General features: G+C 39.4%; 2 protein-coding genes across 4 annotated transcripts in view; one reads left to right on the forward strand and one right to left on the reverse strand.

Moving 5' to 3' along the window:
- fmnl1b (formin-like 1b) overlaps positions 1 to 13,656 on the forward strand; it is a 37,198-nt gene extending 23,542 nt beyond the window's left edge. The window contains exons 12-27 of one of the 2 annotated variants that reach the window (XM_082542933.1): positions 51 to 200; positions 1,054 to 1,155; positions 2,454 to 2,667; positions 3,150 to 3,353; positions 3,790 to 3,914; positions 4,942 to 5,144; positions 5,254 to 5,488; positions 5,835 to 5,903; positions 7,062 to 7,142; positions 7,293 to 7,422; positions 8,703 to 8,866; positions 8,995 to 9,096; positions 9,213 to 9,296; positions 10,147 to 10,261; positions 11,048 to 11,127; positions 12,885 to 12,971. In XM_082542933.1, the coding sequence (XP_082399059.1) occupies positions 51 to 200; positions 1,054 to 1,155; positions 2,454 to 2,667; positions 3,150 to 3,353; positions 3,790 to 3,914; positions 4,942 to 5,144; positions 5,254 to 5,488; positions 5,835 to 5,903; positions 7,062 to 7,142; positions 7,293 to 7,422; positions 8,703 to 8,866; positions 8,995 to 9,096; positions 9,213 to 9,296; positions 10,147 to 10,261; positions 11,048 to 11,127; positions 12,885 to 12,890 (2,064 nt within the window). In that variant the 3' untranslated portion in view covers positions 12,891 to 12,971. Of the gene's footprint in view, positions 1 to 50; positions 201 to 1,053; positions 1,156 to 2,453; positions 2,668 to 3,149; positions 3,354 to 3,789; positions 3,915 to 4,941; positions 5,145 to 5,253; positions 5,489 to 5,834; positions 5,904 to 7,061; positions 7,143 to 7,292; positions 7,423 to 8,702; positions 8,867 to 8,994; positions 9,097 to 9,212; positions 9,297 to 10,146; positions 10,262 to 11,047; positions 11,128 to 12,884 lie in introns of both variants that reach the window. The other variant, XM_082542932.1, reaches the window with a different exon arrangement.
- A 2,870-nt stretch (positions 13,657 to 16,526) lies between these two features.
- Positions 16,527 to 20,369, reverse strand: LOC309712369 (uncharacterized protein). 2 transcript variants are annotated; one of them, XM_082543095.1, is made up of 3 exons: positions 20,049 to 20,369; positions 18,437 to 18,481; positions 16,527 to 18,043 (listed from the first exon to the last, which is right to left on the reverse strand). In XM_082543095.1, exon 3 carries the CDS (start codon positions 17,896 to 17,898, stop codon positions 16,942 to 16,944), a length of 957 nt encoding a protein of 318 aa, XP_082399221.1. In that variant the 5' UTR covers positions 17,899 to 18,043; positions 18,437 to 18,481; positions 20,049 to 20,369; the 3' UTR covers positions 16,527 to 16,941. The 2 variants fall into 2 exon arrangements, with proteins under 2 accessions (XP_082399221.1, XP_082399220.1); XM_082543094.1 differs by lacking the exon at positions 18,437 to 18,481.
- Between the last annotated feature and the right edge of the window lie 2,970 nt (positions 20,370 to 23,339).

Here is a 23,339-nt window from a genome sequence, read left to right on the forward strand (position 1 = left end):
TCAGTTAAACTGAGTTGATTATTTTTTACTCTGGTGTTTTCTCTTTGTAGAAATTAAAGTTCACAGAGAGCGACAGGCTGCTGGTGCAGATTCAGGCCTACCTGGACAACGTGTTCGATGTTGGCGCTTTGCTGGAGGACGCTGAGACCAAGAACGCATTGCTAGAACACATGGAGGAACTGCAGGAACACAACGCGCAGGTCTGGATGTAAATGCATTAAATACAAACTAACCTTAAAGACAGTCTGTATCATATCAGCATGATTTCTATCAGTCTGGCCAGGACAGGTTTTCAAATAAACCTGTGAGTGTGGATGAGCACGCTCACAGGTGCAATGGTCACATGGACCTGCTACATGCAGTGTCGTTGTCAGAGCTGATATTTATTCACCTTTCAAAAAACACTACAGAATGACAGGAAATACATCAAGCTGAAATAAACCTGAATATTTTCCAACTTTATTGCTTTAAAGCAAAACTGTAATTGTTTCTTTTATTAAATGCAGCTAGCTTATTAGTTAATCCAAGTGTAAGTCTAATTGAGACATTTCCTCCATTTTTGTGTTTAAGAAATTAAATAATTTCACGGCTGCCACATTGTATCACACAAATGAAGCAGCAGCTGAATCTGTTGAATGATGCAGTTAACAGGAAGCTGATAGACTCATGGCTCTAAAGCTAACTACCTTAGCCTAGCTTATTCACATTAGCTTCCTTCTCTGGTAAAATACTTTTTTTTTTTTTTAATTAAGCTACCGAAGAAAAAAATCATACTATGTGTTAAACTCTCCAGCAGCAACATGCGGTTGCTATTTAGATTATCTATACAGAAAAATGTTTGGGTGAAATTTCATGACTTTGTCTGGTAAATGAAAACTTTAAACATTACTGTGATATTAATCATGTAGGAATTCAAAATTACACAAGCAGTACATACATGAGAGAAAATGTAATACATTATAAGTCCACTTTAGTGTTAGTTTTCTTCTATGTTTGCTGCTCTCTGTGTAAAAATACATTTACCCATTACCCATGACCACTCTGGTGTCACAGCTCACCAGCAGACTTCAGGAGACCGAGACTGAGGCGATGGAGAAAGCCTCCGAGCTTGAGAAGAAGCTCATTCAGACCACCAAAGAAGTGGAGCTCCTGAAGGTAGAGAACAGCAAGTTCATGCTTACATGTTTTTCATACAGAAACACAGACTGTGCCAAGCAGTCAGATGGTAGCAGAAACATCAGAGCCAACATATCAAACATGAATCCACATCGTGTCACCTGACAGATAAAGGTTCCTAGAATAAGGTAAATGGGCGAATGTGGCTTAGTAACAGAAAAAAAGGCCTTAAATAGAGACATAATAATCCATTTCATGTTTCTGTGCTTTTATCTGTGTCTTCTCTTAAACACCAGAAGAGAAATAGTTCACAAGTAATCACTTTTTAAAGAGTACAGTACATTTATGGTTTTTACTCCAAACATTAACAAAAAGAAAATATTTGAACTCCTTTGTTTTTAAATTGTGCGGAAGATAAAGTCAAATAAAAAGTGCAGTTTTGCTAAATTTAATAATAGTCTGAAATAACTGATCAGCTTTTCTAGAACTGATAACTCAGAGTTTAAAGTTAAACTCAGAGTTGCTTGAACCTGTTTTTTAGATCAGGGCTCAGTTCAAATCCATTTACTGATAAAGACTTAAAAACCACTCAGTTCTGCTTTATAGAGTTTTTTTGCTGCTTGATATTTTTGTTTGTGGTTCCAACACGAGGAAGGGCAAAAGCTCAGCCAGCGATCTTCGTCTTTTTGTTTGTTTTTTGAGTTTTACAGAGAGGAAAAAATCAATCGCTCAGCTCTGCCAGTATCTCAGTAACCTGTAGCCGTTTGTTCTTTTCCATTAGGCTCAAATTTAATTTTCCCTGTTTTGCTGTCCCAAAGCTGTGACCCACTATGATAACTACAGTATACTGAAACCTCACACCTACACCACATGTCCGCCACATGGAAGAGATGTGATTTGATTTTTAAGCACCTTTCTGCATATATTTGAATGCTAACGAGGAAAGAAATGCTTCTCTTTCTCTTTCTCACTTCAGGCTGATGAGTTCAAATTAGTAGCAGACATGTAGCATGCAGAGACAAACGTGTTGGCGTTGAAGTACAGCTTTGAAAATAGAGGAACTAATTGGCTTAATTAGGGAGAGACTGATTGTTCTTGTGAACGTTAGTTAAGAAAAAGCACATAGCAGCACTCTCACCGCAGGTACCCCACCTGGTGAAGATGATCTGATTAGAGTTTAGTGTTGCAGCTGCATAAATCTGCATATTAATGAGCCAAAGTGTTGTGAGCACGCATGTCCTTTTGCCAAGACGATCACACCAGATCACATATTTCTTTTTTTTAAGCTGACAGAACTGGTCCAGCCTGATTAAAGACACTTATGCTCTGTGACACAGGAGAGTCTGCGGGAGTCTCGCTCGCAGGTGATTCTGCTGCAGCAGCGAGAGCAAGAACGTGAGCTCAAGCAGGAGAAAGAACAAGACACCCAGGCCCTGAAGGAGCTCGAGGTCAAAGTTCAGGCTCTGGTGGACCAGGGTCTTGTCCAAATGGGGCGCTCTTCCTCTGGACACCTAGCTGTTCAGGTGGTGCAGCAGAACAAGAAGCAGAAAGGTCGGCAATGTTTTATCACACCTTCCTAAATCCTCAGTAACCACACATACACTCACAGCGTGAACAATTCAAGTTTGAGTTTTATGAGCTGGATTCAGAAGTTCCCTTTTTTAGTGACCAGATAGCTGTGCTGCACCTATCCAGGTAACGTCAGGGTGAACTCTGGGTTTACAGCATTACAAAGGTGATGCGCTGGTGGTACATCTTCATGGTAACTTACCTGCACACAGACAAGGCCTACCTCCAATTTCTGTTTTTGTAACTCAAGATAAGAGATCAAAAGATCTGAAACCGCCATTGAGTCCGAAAAGTGCATCGCCAGTCCGAGATGATACTTCAGACCTTGGTGTGCGGATAATTAGAAGCTCTTTGTATTTCCCTGACGGGCATCATTATGGGATATTGATTCGTGTAATCAGATTTATTCCTTAATTACAGCTACACTGTAACTGCAAGTTGATGTGTAGACTATTTCCTGACAGCTGCAGATCAGGTTGATACAGGAAACAACCTTCAGGCCGTTCCTACAACAGAAGTTCCTCCACAGTCGGTACAAGCTCCTCCTCCCCCTCCTCCTCCACTTCCAGCTCCGTCCTCAACCACAGCTCCACCTCCACCTCCTCCACCACCATCAGCTCTCCTGCCTTCTGGAGGCGGTAGGACGGAGGCGTCAGCAGGGACCTCAAGTGAGTCCACAATCAGAGCAAAATGAAGGTCTTAGTAAGTCTTTAAAAACAATCAGGTTTAGCAATTTTGGTTCATATTTTATTTTCTTGTCCTTGATATCTTAAAGAAGAGATGATTTTTTTCTTTTTATACATCAAACTTGAAAATGAAGAATGATTACAACAAGCAAAAGTTTCCAGCTTTTATCGAACTGATTGTAGAGATTTAAAAAAATGTTAAACTTTATAGAAAATCAAGAAATACCACAGAGAGGAGACATGTTGGAGAAACCAAAGTTTTACCCCCTTCCTGCCTTGGTAATGATTTTCCAGCTCCACTTTGGGAACTTTTAGTAATGATTTCAGTGTCTTTTCTTGTGAAAGTAACAAACGGCAGATTCCCCAACGCAATATTTAGGAAGATATCTCTGTTACAATACGAACATTTCTCTTACAGACTGTAAAAAGAAGAAGGCCATTCAAACCAAATACCGCATGCCGCTGTTCAACTGGCAGGCCCTCAAATCCAACCAGGTCGCAGGAACAATCTTCAGTGAGGTGGACGACGAGTGCATCTTAGAGGTTTGTTCATGTTTCCTCTGCTGTCCCAAAAACATCTGGACCTGGGTTCCTTCATGGACAGTACTTACAAGATGCACGCAGCCAACATGATCACACCTGCTGGTTTTTGTTGCTGCATTTTGGAGTCAGAGGGTACTGTGCTAAGTTTTCAGCTAAGTCTAGCTAGTCTGGTTAGGAAAAGCAGCACACAGACAATTAGCTAATTAGTAAGTAACAGACTAATTATGCTTGAAAAGTCACTAAAGTGGAAGACAAAGTTCTTGGAAAGTCATTTTGTCAGATAATTTTATTAAAGATCCAACAAAAGGCATCGCAAACACTGGGCAGATGAATTATTTAAAAAAACAAGCAAACAAACAAACAAATAAACCCTCACCTCCTGAACAGTTGATGGTGGAAACTACCCGTAGGGACCCAAACAGTGTTTTGTGCCAGGCTGTCAACACACTTTGCAACGTGTTGGACATTTTTTACATGAGAGTTATGGGGATGAGCACTGGTTTGGAGTCAGCCTCCAGTGGCCATAAGTGGAACTACAGTAGTTTTGGTATTTCTGCACTGGCTTCATTTTCAGACGTGGAGGTTGCAGGTTGGGTTTTAATCCAATTGTGGTGCAAATCGTTTAGCAGAAAACAACAACATGTAATCTATGCATTTCTTTTCTTCTATATTAGTGCAATCAATCCTATTAAGACAGTACTGTGTTTTTGTGTTACATTGGAATAGCAGTAATGTATTATCATGGGAACTTGCATTTATTCTACATCACTTAAATCCATGGATATTCTTCCATGCTTTTCTCCATTTGCAAACCTTTGTGAGTATTTTAAAAAGAACAAAACGAAATTTACAATAATCTTTAGAACAAATTTTCCAGGAATTTTTCCAGCAGTCACATGCTTTATCAGGAAGTAGTTTAGTCTGTAATAGGCTGCTACGTGACTTACAGTAAACAAAAGTGAAAGTTTAATCTGAGTATTAAAAAATCTTAATGGTCTCTGTTTCTGTATTTGAACCCTGTTATTAGGAGCTAAACATGGCTGCCTTTGAGGAGCAGTTTAAGACCAAAGCCCAGTCGACCCCTGTAGATCTGGGAACCCTAAAGAAGAAAATGGCCCACAAGAGTCCCAGTAAAGTGTCTCTAATGGAGCCCAACAGGGCCAAAAACCTGGCCATCACCCTGCGTAAAGAAGGAATGGCTGCTTCTGATATCTGCTGTGTCATTGAGACGTATGTGTTAAACCCTGTTTGTGCATCAGCTGAATAATACGGCAATAAAAAGAAAATCTGAATATATTGCAAAGACACTTTATATTCAGAACGTGCACCTTCCCCGCAGGTACAACCTGAAAGCTCTGAGCCTGGACTTCCTCGAGCTGTTGGAGCGTTTCATCCCCACAGAGTATGAAATGAAGCTCATCCACAACTACGAGTGCGAGGGCAGGCCCCTGGACGAGCTCAGCGAGGAGGACCGCTTCATGGTGCGCTTTAGCAAGATCCCGCGGCTTTCCCAGCGCATCAGCACTCTCACCTTCATGGGCAATTTCCCTGAGAGCGTCCAGCTGATACAGCCTGTGAGTCCACGGTTGAACTGTATTTGAGGAAAGAGAATTAAGCAAAGTTTACAACAGGGGATTTCACAGTCATGCCGAGGAAAAGGCTGTTATTCTCTTAGAGTTTATTCCTAGAAGTGGGCTGAATAAAAGCCCACTTCTAGGAATAAAAGGCATTTATTCAGGTACTGAGGTTTAACACGGGGAAATTTCTCCTTATCAGCACTCTGGCTTTATATTTACAGTGGAATCACTCTTGTCCTCTGACTCTGCGAGAATTACAAAAAAGTAGAACTAGTCCTTTAAAATAAAAATGTTAGTGTATACTGTAATGTGCACGCACTGATCTTTGCATTATTTCTTACAGCAACTGAATGCCATCATCGCGGCCTCGATGTCCATCAAGTCTTCCACTAAGCTGAAGAAAATTCTCGAGGTGATTCTTACTTTTATATTAAGTGTCAAAGAGCTTCAGTTCATGACTAAATAATAACCTTTACTGGTTAGGACTGCTTCTCTGTGACTTCCTGTGAATCCTCAGCAACGGCAAAATGGAATCAAAGTCACTGACCTCCTAATTAGCATTAAAAATTACAGTCAAATCCTGGCTTATAACATTTTTAATTTGTTTATTGTTCTTCTAATTTCATTTTAAAATACTGGTTGATGGGGGGCTCTCAGCAAAACAACAGAAACACATTCAGCCAAGATCTCACATAAGCTGTAAATAAACGATGGACCATCCGTTTGTAATGGAGCCTCAACGTTAGCATTTTGTGGTGTTTTTTTGTTCCCAGAGGTGACCATATTTAGATGAAGTAACAGTGGTAAGATGTCAAGTAACACTAGTTTAGGTAGGTGCAGGCTTGGCCAACTGTAGGCCTCGAGGACACTGGGTCAACACACCTGAATCAAATGATTACCAGGCCTCTGGAGAACTTCAAGACATGTTGAGGAGGTCATTTAGCCATTTAAATCAGCTGTGTTGGATCAAGGACACACAAAACCTGCAGGACACCAGCCCTCGAGGCCTGGGTTTGGACAGCACTGGGTTAGTGAGCTGTATCAGTGCACTGTATACATGCAATACACAAACACTGATATTAGTTAATGGTAGAAACCTGGAACACTAGAAAAACAGAGCCTTGTAATTTGTCTCACAGACTGGTACTTATACGCTGCTTTCTGCTATGAGCCTCATTCACCCATTCACATTATTCTGTGCCAGAGTGTTTTCAGGCTTTGATGGAAATAATTTCAGGTCCAGTTCAGCAGTTCTGGGAAAATAGCCTCCAAAGCTTGCAAGAGCACAGCTGGTGTAATATGAGACCAAACATGCTGTGTCTTTAACCCGGAGGAATTTTTTTCCTTCAACTTTGGTTGTTGTTTTTTCTCCTAAATTTAAAGTGGCATAAAAACAACGATGAGTTGTTTCTGGAAAGGGAGAGGTTTTGTGTTTTACCTCTGTGACAGATTTCAAGTTTTGTTTTTCACTGCAGGTTTATTTTTGAGTCTGTGTGGGCTGCATATCACACATGCTGTCACTTTGTGTCACATCTGACAACATACTTTTCTGTCTGTTGCTGATGTAAAGATCATCTTGGCATTTGGAAACTACATGAACAGCAGCAAGCGAGGAGCAGCATATGGCTTCCGTCTGCAAAGCTTAGACTTGGTGAGAAAATTAATGCAGTTTTTTCCTGCAGCTACAGATGGCTTTTTGCTTCGGTTGCTATTTCTGTAGATAATTCAAAAATATTTTGTGCAACCTGTTGTTTTTATCGATCTAATGTCAGACTTTTCATTCTTTGCTGGCTCTCCCAAGCTGTTGGACACCAAATCTACAGACCGAAAACAGACACTGATGCACTTCATCGTCAACATCATCCAGGAGAGATACCCAGAGCTGCAATCCTTCCCCACAGAGCTGCACTTCCTGGATAAGGCGGCACTTGGTAAGCACATCCTCACATGTGTACAGTGATTAATGATGGCTGAACTCCTGTCACAGTTTACAAAGGTCCAAGATCCAAGCAGATCCACTACTTCCCTCCCAAATTAAGTAATTATAGATTAAACTCTAAACTATGAAACAAAGCTGCAAATAAATAAAGAAATAAAGCACAGCACAGTATGATTCCTGACAGTAGCTCAAGAGTTGCTGCTATAAAAGAAAAAAAAAATCAAAAAGAAAAACTAGCATTTGATCTGATCAACATTTGGCCTAAAATCTTGTTTTTATTAACTGTATTTGTGGTTTGTAGCCCTGTAGTAATCGGATGTTTTGACCTGTGTTGCCTTTTTAACTTCTGACTTCCTGACCCCCCCCTTTTTTTTAAATTGTGTGTCCAAGATGCTGTGAGTGTAGGCCTGAGGTCATTTTTTAAAAATGGTTTTAAAAAAAATGTTAAATATCTCCATGAACATGAAAAGCCCCCCAAAAAGATCTCAAAGTCTGTCAAGTGCATGCCAAAGAAACAGGTGGTGATATAATCCTAAGTGTGAAGAAATGCTGGCAAATAAAAAGACAGAGTGTAGTCAAAAGGGAGGTGAAGGCACATAACTTTGATCTTACGAGACAAAAATCGCTGTTTCTCTTTTCCACGTTTAAATGCAGCAGAGTTTCTGTAAATGAAAAGCTTTATTTTTAGTGACCCTCAGGACAAAAGGACAAAATTCACAGAAAAATCTGTGTTTACCAAAATATCCGTGTACATGTGGATGTAGCCTGAATCTCCCTTGTAAACTACACTTGATTAAGGCAACCTGCTAGAAACCAAAGCAGTCATGGGGCGTTTTCAGTGTAGCACCATGTTTTCACCTTGTAACTGACATGAAACTACTCCAACCGCTCACCAACAATTGGAGAACACCTAGAAGTTTCTATGGAGATGCTGACTGGTATGTCTGAGATGACCAAGAGGATAAAACCTACACAAAGCCAGAGTTATTGGCTATACTTTTGAAACTTTTATTATTACCGTTAAATGTGGTCAAACTTTAATCACATACATTTTAGTTTAAACTAATACCACAGATTGTAAATACACTGATGATAAAATGACAAATGCTTACAAGGTGTTATGACAGCAGTAGAATCACTTTATTCATGCAACACCTTGCATAACCCTTCAGTCTTCTAAAGTACATCATAATCTAGTTGATGTTTGATAAGCAATGATAAGAATGTTAATTTGAAGCTCTAACTTCACCTTGAAGTCTTTGTCTCTTTTAGTTTCTGTGGACAGTATCCTGCAGGACCTTCAGGCTCTGGAGAGAGGCATGGAGGGGACGAAGAGGGAGTTCTCCATAGAAAAAGACAATCTAGTGCTGCAGCGTTTTCTCAACACCAACGTGGAGCTGCTCAATGGTCTCATAGCCGATGGAAAGACCGCACAGGTCGGATTTAATTATCAAAATCAGAATACTTTATTAATCCCTGAGGAAATTATCCAAATTTGTCTCTGTCAATGTTAGGAACAGGAAGTACTTGTCAGTTCATGGCTGATCATGACCTTCTTTTGCAGGATGCTTATGACTCAGCTGTGGAGTACTTCGGAGAAAACCCCAAAACAACGCCGCCCTCTATGTTCTTCCCTATTTTTGTCAGATTCATCAAAGCGTACAAGGTCAGATAACAGACAGCTGCTTCACTGATATGCACCAAGAGCTTTTACATTACACCTGCAGCCATCAGTGACTGTTTATAATCTGACCTCTGAAACATTGGTTTTGTGTTTGCCAGCAAGCAGAGCTGGACATCGAGCAGAGAAACAAGCAACACGAGGCTCCTTTAACTCCTCCTAAACCTGAAGTCATGGGGAACAAGGTGGGAACGATAAACAGTCAGTGCAGGAAAAGTACTTTCAAGTGTGTCTACAAACTTTCCAAGCACATAAAGATGATTTTCTCCTGAATAATTAGACTGTGTCATTTTGCAACAACACTTTAAAAGCTGACAGTAGACCTCAGACTTTATCTGTCGGCCCTTTCTTTTTTGATTTTTTTTAAAGTGATATTCAGCAAGGGAAACACCACCCTTCAAAAAGTACTTCTTCTCAGTGAAGGACAGAGAGAAATACTCTTTTCTGAAAGCCCTTTTCCTCTGGTAGAGACATGAATGATCTCAGTTTAGAGGAAAACTGCTTTGCTTTTAGAGAAATGTGTACAAAGACCCACGACATTAAAAGGTCAAAGTATCAACAAAAACTAGTGTGATGCTCCAGTCAGCCATGTCAAGTACAAAGACAGATAAACTACCATAAAATATAATAATATAAGGTATTGGATCTGGAACAAGCCTGGAGCTGGACTGCCCTGTTCGATGTCCAAACAGCTCTCTTCAGTTCCCAGTCATATATGAACTGTTATTAACGAAAGTGGTAAACATGGTCCGCGCTGCCATCAAATTCAAAATAAGACAATATTTTTCTTTCTTAAAATGGTCAATTCTTTTTGTTTTAGTTAGTTTTAATTTTCGAATTGAAACATTTGATCAGTTCTGTGTTGCTGACCGCTTGTACTTCTTCACCTATCAGACTTCCACACTTTAAGGACATTCCTTGAGATTATAACTTTCATGCATAAAAACGACCAGACTATTGGACATAAAAAGAACTAAAACTCTCAAAGCATGTTGTAAAAAGTTGCATTCAACTAAATCTGATTTGTTGTTTCAGGGTCCCATGATGCCCAGACCGCCCCAGATGGACCTGATAGCAGAGCTGAAGAAGAGGCAGATGTCTCCTCTGGTGAGGGAGGGGAAAGACGGAGCCATCGAGGACATTATCACAGGTACACAACAAACTGTCTGTTTTTTGTATATGTGTTGTGAACCGTTATCAGCAATTATCAGGAGGGGTTAGTTACACAGAGCTCACGCTGCCAAGGCAACAGAAAGATGCAGCTATGCAGTTACAGGTTCGTGTGGTGCTAAAGCTACACAGTGACAGCTACGTAATTAAAGTTCAAACATTGTATCAAGTGAAGTTTAGCTGCTAACATAGCAACACTTACACACTAATGCTTGCTAATTAACTAGCTAACAACTAAACTGATCACTTTTTCATAGATTAGAACTAGATTTTTTAATTTGTTTTGTTTTTTGTTTGTTTTGTCTACAAACTTTGAAAGGCAGCAGCTAAATCAACATAAGCCACAAACTGTTTCTCTGCACTTGTTTATGTTGTGTTCCAGCAACCACTCCCCAACCGATTGGAGAGTACAGATTTTTCCCAACAGCAAGAACTCGTCACTGAGCGCTGACTAAGCTAAGCTAACTATCTCCTGATTTCCAGCTCTAGTTTTGATGGACGCTCTAGTCCATTCATTTTTATTTTTCTGTACCTTCTGCTGTCACACACTTTTTTCACACTAATCGTCCTCAGTGTTTTTACTTTCTTATCTAAGCAGCTGTTAATCTCATTAACATTTTATCCTATTTCCTCTCCAGCAGTGCTCTTTTTTTAAATTTCCTTAGTTCAACAAACTTTCACTAAGGCTTACATCCCTCTCCTGTGCCCTTGTTTGTCCCTCCTCTCTTCCTGTCCCTGTTGTTTTTTTTTTCTCTTCTGTCTTCAGCTCTTAAATCCGTGCCCTTCACGGCTCGCTCTGCCAAACGCTCCTCTCGTCTCTTCTGCGACTCTGTCTTCAGTGAAGAGGTGATGTTTTCAAATCCGCTCCTGCTGATCATGACACTGTCATTGTATTTATAACCAGGAAGAGATGGTGGATACAGAGTGTAGAGGTCACTTATAATCCTTTGAGCCCAGCTTCTATTTCTGCTCCAGTCATGGACATGAGACAAACTCAACAGTGAATAACAACAATAAACACAAAATATTAGAAACACATTATATGGCACTAAAACTGCATAGAAATTGTCCTGCTCTGCCTTCCCAATGTAACTGTATCCCAGACAGTCTGCCCTTGAAGGAATATTTTGGGTGCTGTTTATTGGATTTATGCCTCGTGACTGAGTTCTCTCCAGAGGTTTTCTGACACACTTTAAATGGCTTTCAAAGAGAAGGAGAGCAGCTCAAACTAAAACACAAGAATATGCTGTAGAATATGCTTGTCTTGGATTTGAAGGTTAAAGGAGATCTATTATGTTTTCCTTGTTTCCAGTCATAAAAGTACTGTTAGAGTGCTTGGATAATAAAGATATATTCAATATATTAAAGGGAACTAAAGTAAAGGACATTTAGCACTGTTGCCTCATTTGTTAATGGGTCCTGGTTTCAGAGCCACACAACGTCCAGCTGTGTGGAGTTTGTTGAGTTGTAGTTAATCCTGCTGATGCAGGCCCGCAGCACAAAAGACTTTATCTCAAGAATTTCACAGGCTTGTTAAATAACATCATTTAATGACTTAGAGGCTGAATTTAAATTGAACAAACAACGGTAATGGAGATATACGCTAATTCTTAGACTGATAACAGTGATTTTTAAACTAATTTACTCACCCAAAAACTGTCAAAGCTCTTCCCTTTTTATTTCAATCTGTGGTGCAGGACGTACGACATCTCTGTACTACGCTATGCTGTCCAAAAGTATACTTCTACCAGTCGTTTAAAAAGTGTTGGAAGGTTCATGTTGGTCAGTGTATGTATCAGTCATCACAAGCACAGCCTACTCTGAACACTTAAATTACAATTACAGTTTTTTCTATGCAGTACCCACAAAAACATTCTGTGTAGCCAATCAGAAAAGAGAAAGCTTAAATGATGGAGGGGCTGAAGTATATCTTTAGATGAGCTGATCACAGTACATTCATATAATTCTCTACAATGATTATTTTGAGCTGTGAATGCTGTAAAGTTACTCCTGTAACGTCCAACAACAAAAACACGAAGTTGGAAATCAGCGTAATAGATTCCTTTTAAGATTGATCGTACATCACATCACACCTGTGAAGAGACGAAGGTGAGAAAGACACAAAGGTTTAAAAGGTGTTTTTTTTTTTTTTTTAAAGCAGCAAAACACAACAAAGATTACCACAAAGCAGCCTCACACACCCACAAAGATGTGCAAAATACCACAAAGACATGAAAAACAACTGAGAGACAAAAAGTGAAATGCAAAAGAACACGCTGGTGCCTTCTGTGGGTCTTTTAAAAGCTTATGCTGAGGGGCTCATTGTCCCACACTCTATCCATGTCTGACACAGATTCTAATTAAGATTTTATAAGAGCCAGGATGGCTTGGCAGTGACTCTTTCATACCAGACGTCTTCGCATTTTCCTGTTTGTTTTTGTGTTGTTGTTTTTTTATGGCCAATTTGATGAGTAGAAATATGTATTTTATGGCTCAGTAAATAAAGCCCAACAGGCCCTTAGTTTGCCTTTGACATATGTCAGCGGGCTGTTCTGAAGCTTCTTGTCTCACGTGGATTATTCGTGTTTGTTCTCTTTCGTCAGATCTGAGAAATCAGCCGTACAGACGGGGGGACGTCGGCCGACGCAGCGCCAAGTGGAAACCAGGGCAACAGCTGCAGGTATCCTCAGACATCTCCCTCTGAAACACAACAACGTGGACTGGGTTCATCATCGTGGCTTTACAAGCACAACGCATTTGACTCACTATGGTGACAGTCTTATCACTCTCAAGCATGTGGACGAATGCAGGGGTGGAAATGCATGCACGAAGATCCCTAAAGAGACAAAAACATAAGCTAATGCACACACACACACACACACGCACACACACGCACATTTCTGCTGCATTAGGGCGCCTCTCTGGATAAACTTCAAACTGACTGTAGAAATGTTCTGTGATTTGAGTGATTAAATGTTAAAGAGGGCGAATTATTAGCTGTACTCAGCACTAATGACACTGGATGCCATCCGAGGTAATCAAGACAATTACATGGAAGAACGAGCCACTCAGCTGAGAGGTAACACGAGCGCTTCATTACTGCCGCTAAGACATCAGAGCCTCACCAGAAAATTCATCTTCAAAGGCAAAAAGCTGATAGACTCGTGGATCATTTTGATATTTTTTTATTAGTTTTAGTTTAAACAGAATTTTAATCGCAGCGTCCCATCACTCTTTCCGTGTCTGCAGTAGGTCTCAAAAATTATGGGAAAGATTTATAATATATTTAATTTATTTTTATTACTGTGTAAGTACAAAAACAGCAAGCTTCTACTTTGCTTCTGCATTTCAACAAATAAAACATTTTATACTGTTCTGGGGTTTTTGTCTGTTTTATTTGTGTCTATCCTAAAACTCAAACTTTTGTATGCTTACATTTCATACATTCAATACATTTCATTACAGTAGATGTCTTTCTAAAAGTGCTCCAAGTTTAAGGATATATTTCTTCATCTTCAACGCCATGAGCTTGTACAGTACAGCACAACTACCTCGACTCTACTCCCTCAGAGGTTGACAATAAATGGACACACATGCTGGAGTTGCAAGTTGTCCTAAGCTGCTGTACCAGCAGAGGGAGATATTTTATTTCAAGCAAACGTGAAAATCATCATGTTTAAAAATGTTTAGAGTCATTACTAACACTGGGGTACAAGGAGCCTGAATTAGAGACTTCATACCTTCCTTGGTCACTAACGAGTTCTTAACTTTAAATATATATAATATAAAAATATATCAATGTGTGTTCATTTCACCCAATGGAGAGGCAAAGTGTAACATCCCATCAAGTTACACACTTTGTTGTGATTGGGTTGACAAGTGTCATCTCTTCAATCGGTTTGACCCTGGATACTGTGGCTGCTGTGCTGTGCCTGGTATAACTCACAAAAACACACCTTAAAACACATGATTCATAGGTTGGTGAGGAAATAGCATCTTACTAATTTTGAAGGGCTTCATTAAGCCTTTAAAGAGCTTCAAAGTGCCTGTTGCTCTACATTATAGGACTCTGTAAAGCTGGGTTATCTTAATATTCATCAGGTTTCTTTTCAGCACAACCAATGATTAAAATAAAATGGTTAGAGAAAAAGGTTATTCACATCTGTCTCAGATGTTGCTGTATGTTATATATTATTATGTACAGCAACTCCTTAAGTTAACTTCAACAGGTCCTTCCTCTAAACCATCTGTTTATTAGACCACAGAGTGCTTAAGGAAATCCTTCCATTAGTTATTGCTTTGATCTAAAATACAACCAAACTTTTGCTATTAATGGCAAGGTGGCAGTAATTAAACCATTACTTAAAAAGCCATCCCCTCACCCAGCTGTGTTAAGTAATTATAGGCCAGTGTCCAACCTTCCTTTTATTTTAAAAAATACTGACACTCTTCTTCAACTACTGTACAAGCACTTAGTCCACCCCTACCTAATAACTCAGTGTACACATATACTGGTGACTACTTCCAGCAGGATAACATGAGTTATCACAAAGCTCACTTCATCTAAAACTGGTTTCATGACTATGAGTTCATTGTGCTCAAAGGCATTTACAATCGTCAGATCTCAATCTACTACGGCATTGTTGGAATGTGCTGGATGAGCAACCTGCAAATTTCCAATATTTGTTTATAGCTTGAAGCTGAATAACTCAAGAATGTTTCTGGGGAATTTTGGATCAGTGCCATGAGAAATAAAGTTAGTTTTGTAGGGATAAAAACGACAATAGAAAACTGAAACATTACAACACAAATAAATCACAAAAACACAGTAAACTCAAAATGCTGGGTCAACTGATCCAGAACCATGGCAACTGTACAATGGACTAATTCTTTCAGAAGTGCTGTGATGGTTATTTTGTGTCCATGTGAGATGTGGTTCCCAGCCTGTGTTGATGAATCTAAGAAATCTGAGGTTGTGCACATTTCACAGTTGTTGCTTCAACTTGGTACTGCTCCTTGCGTCTGTTCGTTTTGTAGCCAAAGATAACTGTTGTTGTGAAATCGATAAGCTGGTCGGTTTCAGTGATCATAAGGATTTTCTGTGATGCTGCATTTACATCTTCACTTCTACCTAGTGCCCGTGAGCACCGCCAGCAGCCATCTGTGCCAGAGTGACCGAGCCCCAGGCTGAGAGGTCGAGGGCACCCCACCCCCGAAGGGGCCCAAGCGAGCCCCAGGTTCCAGGTCCCGACAAGCACCCACCAGGAGTGAGCCGGTGCGTACCTGGATGCCCATCCCCGCATAGCTTCAGTTCTATATCTCTCACTCATAGGTAGGCTTTAGGCAGGGGCCTAGCCTGGAGACCTCTACTTACAAACCTTTACTGGTTACATGCTCTGGTCAGAATTTGAACCCACAGCCTATTATTCAGAAAACCCTTAGTGTGACAAATAGGTATTTACTAGCTGGGCCCACATCCTCATTTTAGGTTTGACAGCATTTTAGTAAGTAAAGGTGATGCTTTGACATTAATTGAGCTGCGGTTCGGTGAAGGCCTCGAAGGGGACTGGCGATGGCTCCTGGGCCTGGCAGATCCCCATGCACTGAATAGAAATGAAGAAGTTAAAGAATTGAGATCATGGAGGGTGGTGATTCTAAAGTGGTTAAAGTTTATAGGGAAAGAATTGGTTAATGTGGCTATAAAAATGTTTCAGTGGCAGTGGCACTATGGTCACAGTGGCTCAGTTTATAAAGCTGAAGTGGAAACAGGATTGAGGAAATTTACAACCATTACAGTCAAATCCTAGACAGAAAAATAAAATCAATGCAGCTCCCCAGTGACATTTTTAATCCAGTTGAAACACAGCTTCATACACTTAAACAAACTTAACAAATCCTTACATGTTCTAAAAACAAACAGGTTTACCCATGTATTATAGATGCTGTTTGACTGCTGCTATAATGTAAAAACAAAAAACTTCTCTTTCAACACGACTGCCAGGAGATTAAGATTTGGCTGCGGGGCGCTGCGAAATCTGAACATCTATCTATCTATATCTATCTAGATATCTATCTATATCTATCTAGATATCTATCTATATCTCATATATATATATATATATATATATATATATATATATATATATATATATATATATATATATATATATATATATATATATATATATATATATAGATATAGATATATATATATATATATATATATATATATATATATATATATAGATATAGATATATAAATCTTTTTTATTTAATTGTATGTTAAATATGTTAAATATTCACTTTACTGTATAACTGCTTTAGATCCAGATAATTTATTTTTGTAATTATTTTTAATTTCTTTTAACTTTGTCATTCTGTCATTCCACTTTAAGCTTTTTGTTAGAGGTTTTTTTTTATGTTTTTGCCAGTGTAACGTGCAGATTCTGAATTTAGAATTTAGTATAACAGTATTTTGTATAAAGATGAGACAGCCAACATATATTAACACAGCTGATTCTGTATGAAGAGCGTATAAGAACTACAAAATGAGCAGTTAAAAACAGAAACTAAACAAATAACAAATGAACAGCTACGTAAAACAGATGAAACCATCAAGACAACAGAACAGCTCCTGTTTCACCGACAGCAACAGTGTTTCTACAGTGAAACCAGAAGTTTCTCCACTTCCTCTCTCATCATCTGCAGCTCCACAGGGATTATCTTGCATTGGCTCGATGCTTCTTTAACACAGCGGAGAAACTCTGACTCATCTGCCTCCATCTGACTGTGGTTCATCGTTTTCTCCATTGCGTTCACTGCAGCCAGAGTCTTTGCAGTCTGATTAGCGACGCCTTTCACAGCATCACAGGAGGCCATTTGGTCACAAATCTCTTGCACCGTTTTTAGCTCGTCCACCAGCGGTTCGATGCTTTTAATGAAATCTGCTCCAGTTTTCTGCATGGTGACTACTTCTTTCGTTAGCTTTCCATTTCCTTTTCGAACTTTTGTTTTAGAAGGAAAATCGATGGCTTTTCTGACCAGATAAACTGCAGCTTTTGTAGCATGCAAAGCACCAAAACCACCACCAACAGCACCACCTGCTGCACCAATTGACCCGCCAAATGTGCTACCAGTTGCACCACCAGTGGCGAAGCCAACAGTAAACCATAATGAATCACTCACGATCCCATGAGCTTCTATACCCACTGCTAGAGCTGCAACACCAACTGATCCACCAATAAACCCCGAAAATGCTCCTCCCACCACTCCCCCAAAGACACCGCCTACAAAGCCCACAGTTGCACTTGCTGCACTAACGTTGCCACAAAACTTGGCATAAGTTGCTGCACTAACTGCTCCCAAAGCAGCCCATACACCACCAGTAACACCCCCAAAGACTATACCAATAGCCCCTCCAAACACACCTAACAGAGCCTGGGCCATCTTGTCATCCTCATGCTTTTTATCAACTAGAGCTGCTGCATGCATGAAATGCTCAGAAGCTTGCTGAAGATCATCTTTGCGTTGGCCATAGAGCCTCACAAAAGTCTCCAGACTTGTTCTGAGATTTTTACTGATGTCAGCCGAAGTGTTGAATCTCAATGTGCTCCACATTTTTACGTTTCTGCTGCCGCCCCCCAAAAAACACCTGAAGAAACCTTGGTGAGCAAAGTCGAGAGTTCAGGTCTTTAGAAGTTGTAGAAGATGCGTGAATCGAGGCTTGTCTTTGAAAAGGCCGAGGTTAATATTTTTTTTCTTCCTGCAAGTCAGAAACAAAAAGGATCTGAAACTTATGAGATAAACTATCATCATCTAAAAAGTTCTGTGCAGAAAAAATGCTTCAACTTGATCTTTTGGGGAATCTAAACTTTTTGGCCTAGACTGGGGAACTCGTCATAGGGGATTTTGAATTCTGATGCCACTGTTAGGTGTTTGCCACAGCTGAGCACTGCCAAGATTCTCTAAAGAATTTCTAAATATTGTTAGCAAACGTAGATTTAAATTAAAAGAAGAAAACTGTACATGTCATTGTTCAGCACCGTCTAAAACCAAATCTATAAGCAATTTTTAAACATAAACACCCAGCAGATGTGGCTGAAACGCTGATGTCATAACACTGGTAATTGATAGTAGAAATAAAATGAAGACAAACTTTTTCTTGGTAGAAAGTCCATGTTTAGGCAGGTGTGAAGAAATGCTGTAAACAAAGAAAGCTTTCAGAAATATAAATGATTGTTTATTGGCCCCAAATGTATTCTGCAGCAGGACAACGACCCCAAACACACACAGCCAAAGTCATTAAGAACTATCGTCAGTGTAAAGAAGAACAAGGAGTACTGGAAGTGATGGTTTGGCCCCCACAGACAACATCTTAACATCTCAACATCATCGAGTTTGTTTTACATTTCTCTTTTATCCATTCACTGCATTTTGTTGATCGATGAAAATACATGATTAACACTTCCATTTTTGAAAGCACCCTTTGTTTACAGCATGTTTTTCTCACCTGCCTGAAACTATTGCACAGTCCTGTGTATATGGACTGCTTTGCATGCTGTGCCTTCTAATAGGGCATAGCATAAGGGAAGCACGAATATTATAAATACAACTGGTCCCGACACAGAACCCTGTGGAACCCCATAACTAACACTAGTGTGTGAGTAGAACTCCCCATTTATATAAACAAACTGGAATCTAACTTTTTATATATTTATTTTAATATAAAAATTAATATATCTAATATACATTAACAATAATATTGAAGACATTATGATTATTCATCTATGATTAGTAGAGATGTTCAGAGTAAAATACTTCCCACTGAATAGCGTGTTTTTAATGAATGAGACTTGATCTGTGCTGCACATCCGTAGATATCTCTTGTTGACTTTTTGAAAGAGAAGTTTGCCAGTTTAACTCTAGCTGTTATTTCAGCTCTGCACAGGTAGATGGACTGGTTTATCAGTGGCTTCACTTTGATACTGAAACAATCTTAAACAGCTGAAGAATTCAAGAATTCATGCTTTAAAGCACTTTCAGCAGTATGTGCAACTACACATGCTCGCTGCACGATGTGCGGCATTTTTGTTTAAGTTTCCTTCTTTTGGCCAACGCTGTTGTTAACTTCTGTTCACAAACTTCCTTTCCAGATCGTTGTTATAATTTTTTTCTTCTTCTTTTTAATCAATCTAAAAAGGTATGACACTGTACCACAGACTAATGGGACAGGAGTGCAGAGGCTGTCCCTAGGATCCACAGTTCCTAAACATTACACTAATCTCACAAAGCAACCAATAACTGTGGACTCTGAAAACTATATGGTTTAAAACGGGTTTCCTTTGACCGACGCTCTCCAAAATGTCAAAATTAAGGTTGAATCATGCAAGCAGCTCTGAGAGCAGAGGTACCTGTAAAATTATGAATCTTCACATAGCAGGCACTTTTACTTATGTGACGGCTTTTTTTGTGTTAGTGTATGCAAGGAATTAAGTTACGCAAGTGGCAATAAATCTTCAGAATATGTTTTTTCTCAGCTTGGCTTTTGACATATATAATTGCACACAAAGCTGCTATTGGATCACTGAACAAGTTAACTTGATAGTTTTGTGTTAAATTGAGTCAACGAGCTGAAGTGACACATTTTTGTGTGGAAAATAAGTGTACAAAGTATGAACTTGTTATGAATGAGGGATTAAATTTGACGTGCCGCTGACAAGGAAGCCGGAGTTTCAATTCAGTGCTTCTGTAAGTTCATCTGTACTCACTGTCTGTCGGCTGCCCCACTTATTTCAATGAAGCTCTGACTGCTGTCGGCTCAGCGATGCCTAGAAATGCGTCGTTCATATGGAATCAGATAAAGTAACGTATGCAGAGCGTGAGGTTTGTTCAGATGAGGAAGCAGGAAATGGAAGAGTGAAAGCAGGGCCGGGCTGTTACTAAAACAGTCCCAGATGCCTCTAGGGGAAAAAAAATGGGGCGTGTTTCAGCATGCAAAAGTAAAAAGGGGAGAACAGTTGATTGTAAGTGACGTTTAAGCATTAAAAAAAAATAAAAGTGTAAAAGAATATAATGTTAATAAAGAGGTTTATAAGGTGTGTTTTTCAGGAACTGAGTGTCTAAAATCAGTCCAGTCGAGCCGAAGGGGTCCGCCTGACAGCAGAGGATGAAGGTCAAGCTGAAGTCTGCTTTGCATAATAATTCACTTTCTGCTCTTTGTGGAGCTGATTGAGTCGCGGATCATCTTAAGCCTCCAGCTCATGTCCCTGAAGGTAAACAAAGAGCTCTTTAACACTGATTAGTGTCCACTGACACTCTGATCCCAGCTTCAGTTCATTAAAAAGGCAAAACTAGTGCGCAGACACATTTTATAAATGAATACAGGTCTTTGGCTAATTCACTGATCTCCTGCAGAAATGGAAAACGCACAAGACCCAAAATTTAAGGATCAACTGAGTAAAAGCATCTACATACAAAAGGATGAATAAATGCATTCAATGTAAATGTTACCAGATGCTACCAAGGTTAGACTTGATGAGCAGGTGAATGCTTGAGCTTTACAATGATTTTCAAAAATAAGCGTCAGAAATAGTTGTTTTATTTATTGATTTTTTATCTCAGTCCATGTGCATTTTTTCACCTCAGGTTTTTGAACTTTTCCACAATTTTCCAAAATTATTTTAAAAAGCGTGTTAGATGGAGGAGTTGTACAGAGAGATGGCAACAGGCAGGAATGATTTCCTGTGTCGTTCATTATGTTCTATCATATATGTATATTGTTACACTGGAGGATGTTTGTATTATAAAGGTTCATTTTTTGTCCACTCTGTGTACAATGTGAATGAGAGGGAATATCCCTGCCACTGAAGCCCCGCCCACCAGCAAAACAATGTTTATTTTGGAGGATCAGCAAATCAGAAGGAAGTCGAGGAGAGATAACCAAGTAATGGTTTTTTTTCCCCTTTTGACAACTGGGCTGCAGCAAATAGACGATTTAAATGATCTTATTTCAGTGGAGTTTTCTTTTCTGATTTGAAATAAATGACGCTGTAAAATTAAGTTATGATTCTTCACACTTTTAATTTTTTAAATGTTTAAACATGGCTCCAAATTTGTTATGTGCCATTGTTCTCTTTCTACTAAAGCTACAGCTCTATAGAGGCTGAATCATGGCAGTCCCTGTTTGTGGCCCTCTCACCATATTGAACTGGAACAGTAATAGTCCCGCCCTTCCACTCCATTCTTTAGCTTTCTGATTACTCAGATATTACTGTGCCTCCTTCTGTGTGAGAATCATCTAAAAACTAAGCACCAAAGGCATCACCGAGGTGAAAACAGTTGCTGGTTCATTGAAACACTGCGTACAGGTAAACATTGCAAACTCAGTGCGACTTTTGGAGGTCTAAGTCATCATTGTTGCAATAACAATATCAGGATATATCATTTATTTATTTTTTATTGTTCTCTGAAGTATTTCAGTCAGTGTACAATAGAGATAACAATTCTAGTATGCATTGAAAACCGTTTACACTTCAAAAAACCAAAGACTTCAGACTTGACTTGGACTTGTACAATAAAGACTCAGAGTCGAGGTTTGGGACTCGAGTCTTGCATCCAGCTGTAACAAACAATAAAGTTCAAATTTATCGACTTCAACTGAGCAAGTTTTCACTTTACTTGTTTTTATTCATGTTTATTGAAACAGTCCTCTTAAGTGAGTGTGCTCTAATTGTGGAGCATCAATACAGCACAAACCATATAACATAACACAAGTTGTTTTGGGGAGACCATTTGGTGTTTATTGGACGTTAGAACATCAATTTCAGCCGTTAGAGACTTGAGACTTGCAAATAATGACTTGTGAACAGCACTAAAACATCAGATTTTACTCCTAATTTGCAAGAACGTTTTGCTTGGTACCTTAGTTAATAAGCTGCCACACCGACTTTGTCATGGCTCGGGTTCAACTTCTGAGGTTTTAGTCTTCATCAGCAATGAAACAAACATTAATCCTAATAAAACCAAATATGTCGTTTGGGGGATTTTTTGGTTTTATTTTCACATTCGTTATTACCAGTTAGACCTCAGAGAGTTAATATACACTTTAATGTCAACCTAGAACTCTGTCATGAAAAAACAAACAAAGCTGTTGGAAAATGTAAAAATTGCAGCAGGAATGTAAACGGACATTTTTTGCTCACTTCCTGCTCCACAACTTACTAATTGGAATTTACATGGAGGAATGTAATGTAGTCACTGCCGTCCTTTCTCTGCTGTGGCACTCAGGAGAAAGGACCCAAGTGCAGAATTCAAACACGGGGATGAACTGAAGGAGGCTGCTTTACTGCAACTTACACAAAAAAAAAACACTTAAAAAACCAAACTAAAACCTAGAAACTGGGACCTAAAAGCAAAACACTGGGAAACTAGGGATGGTGATCTCAGGGAGCCCAACAGGAGAAACCCACACAGCATAAGGAGACGACGCGGCACTAACAGAGAGAAACACAGGGCTAAAATACACTGAGGGATAACAAGGGAATGGACACAGGAGGAGAGCACAGCTGGGACTGATCACACTTGACAAGACAAGGGGAGGCTAGAGACACAGACATGAGACAAGGGACCGTCAAGTAAAATAGCATGAAAACAAAGGGCGCACAGAGAACACCTAAACACTGGAAAAAAAAACACCAAAAAACTAGAAAACACTAAAAATTGATAAACACAAAACATAAACATGGAGTCACCAGACATGACAGAAAGAGTTTGATGTGGATGGACCTCAGTCACGCGTTGGTCCCTTAATTGGCACTCAGTGATATGCACTCTGTAGTGTGTTCATTTACTCATTTTGTCATTGCATCACATCCAACAGCTGATCTGCATAAAAAAAGACATATTTTCATGCCAATGGAAAGAAATTCACAAGTTTTTTTTTTTGTTTTTTTCATTGGACACATGTGTGACTACCTATCAACAGACATTGTATCGTGCTCTCAGGGACTGACAGGCTGGCTGACCCTTGGACAGTCTTGCCACTTCTTGGTATGGGTCAT

The sequence above is a fragment of the Aulonocara stuartgranti genome (assembly GCF_965226115.1).
Source record: "Aulonocara stuartgranti genome assembly, chromosome: 8".
In the NCBI taxonomy this organism is placed as follows: Eukaryota; Metazoa; Chordata; class Actinopteri; order Cichliformes; family Cichlidae; genus Aulonocara; species Aulonocara stuartgranti.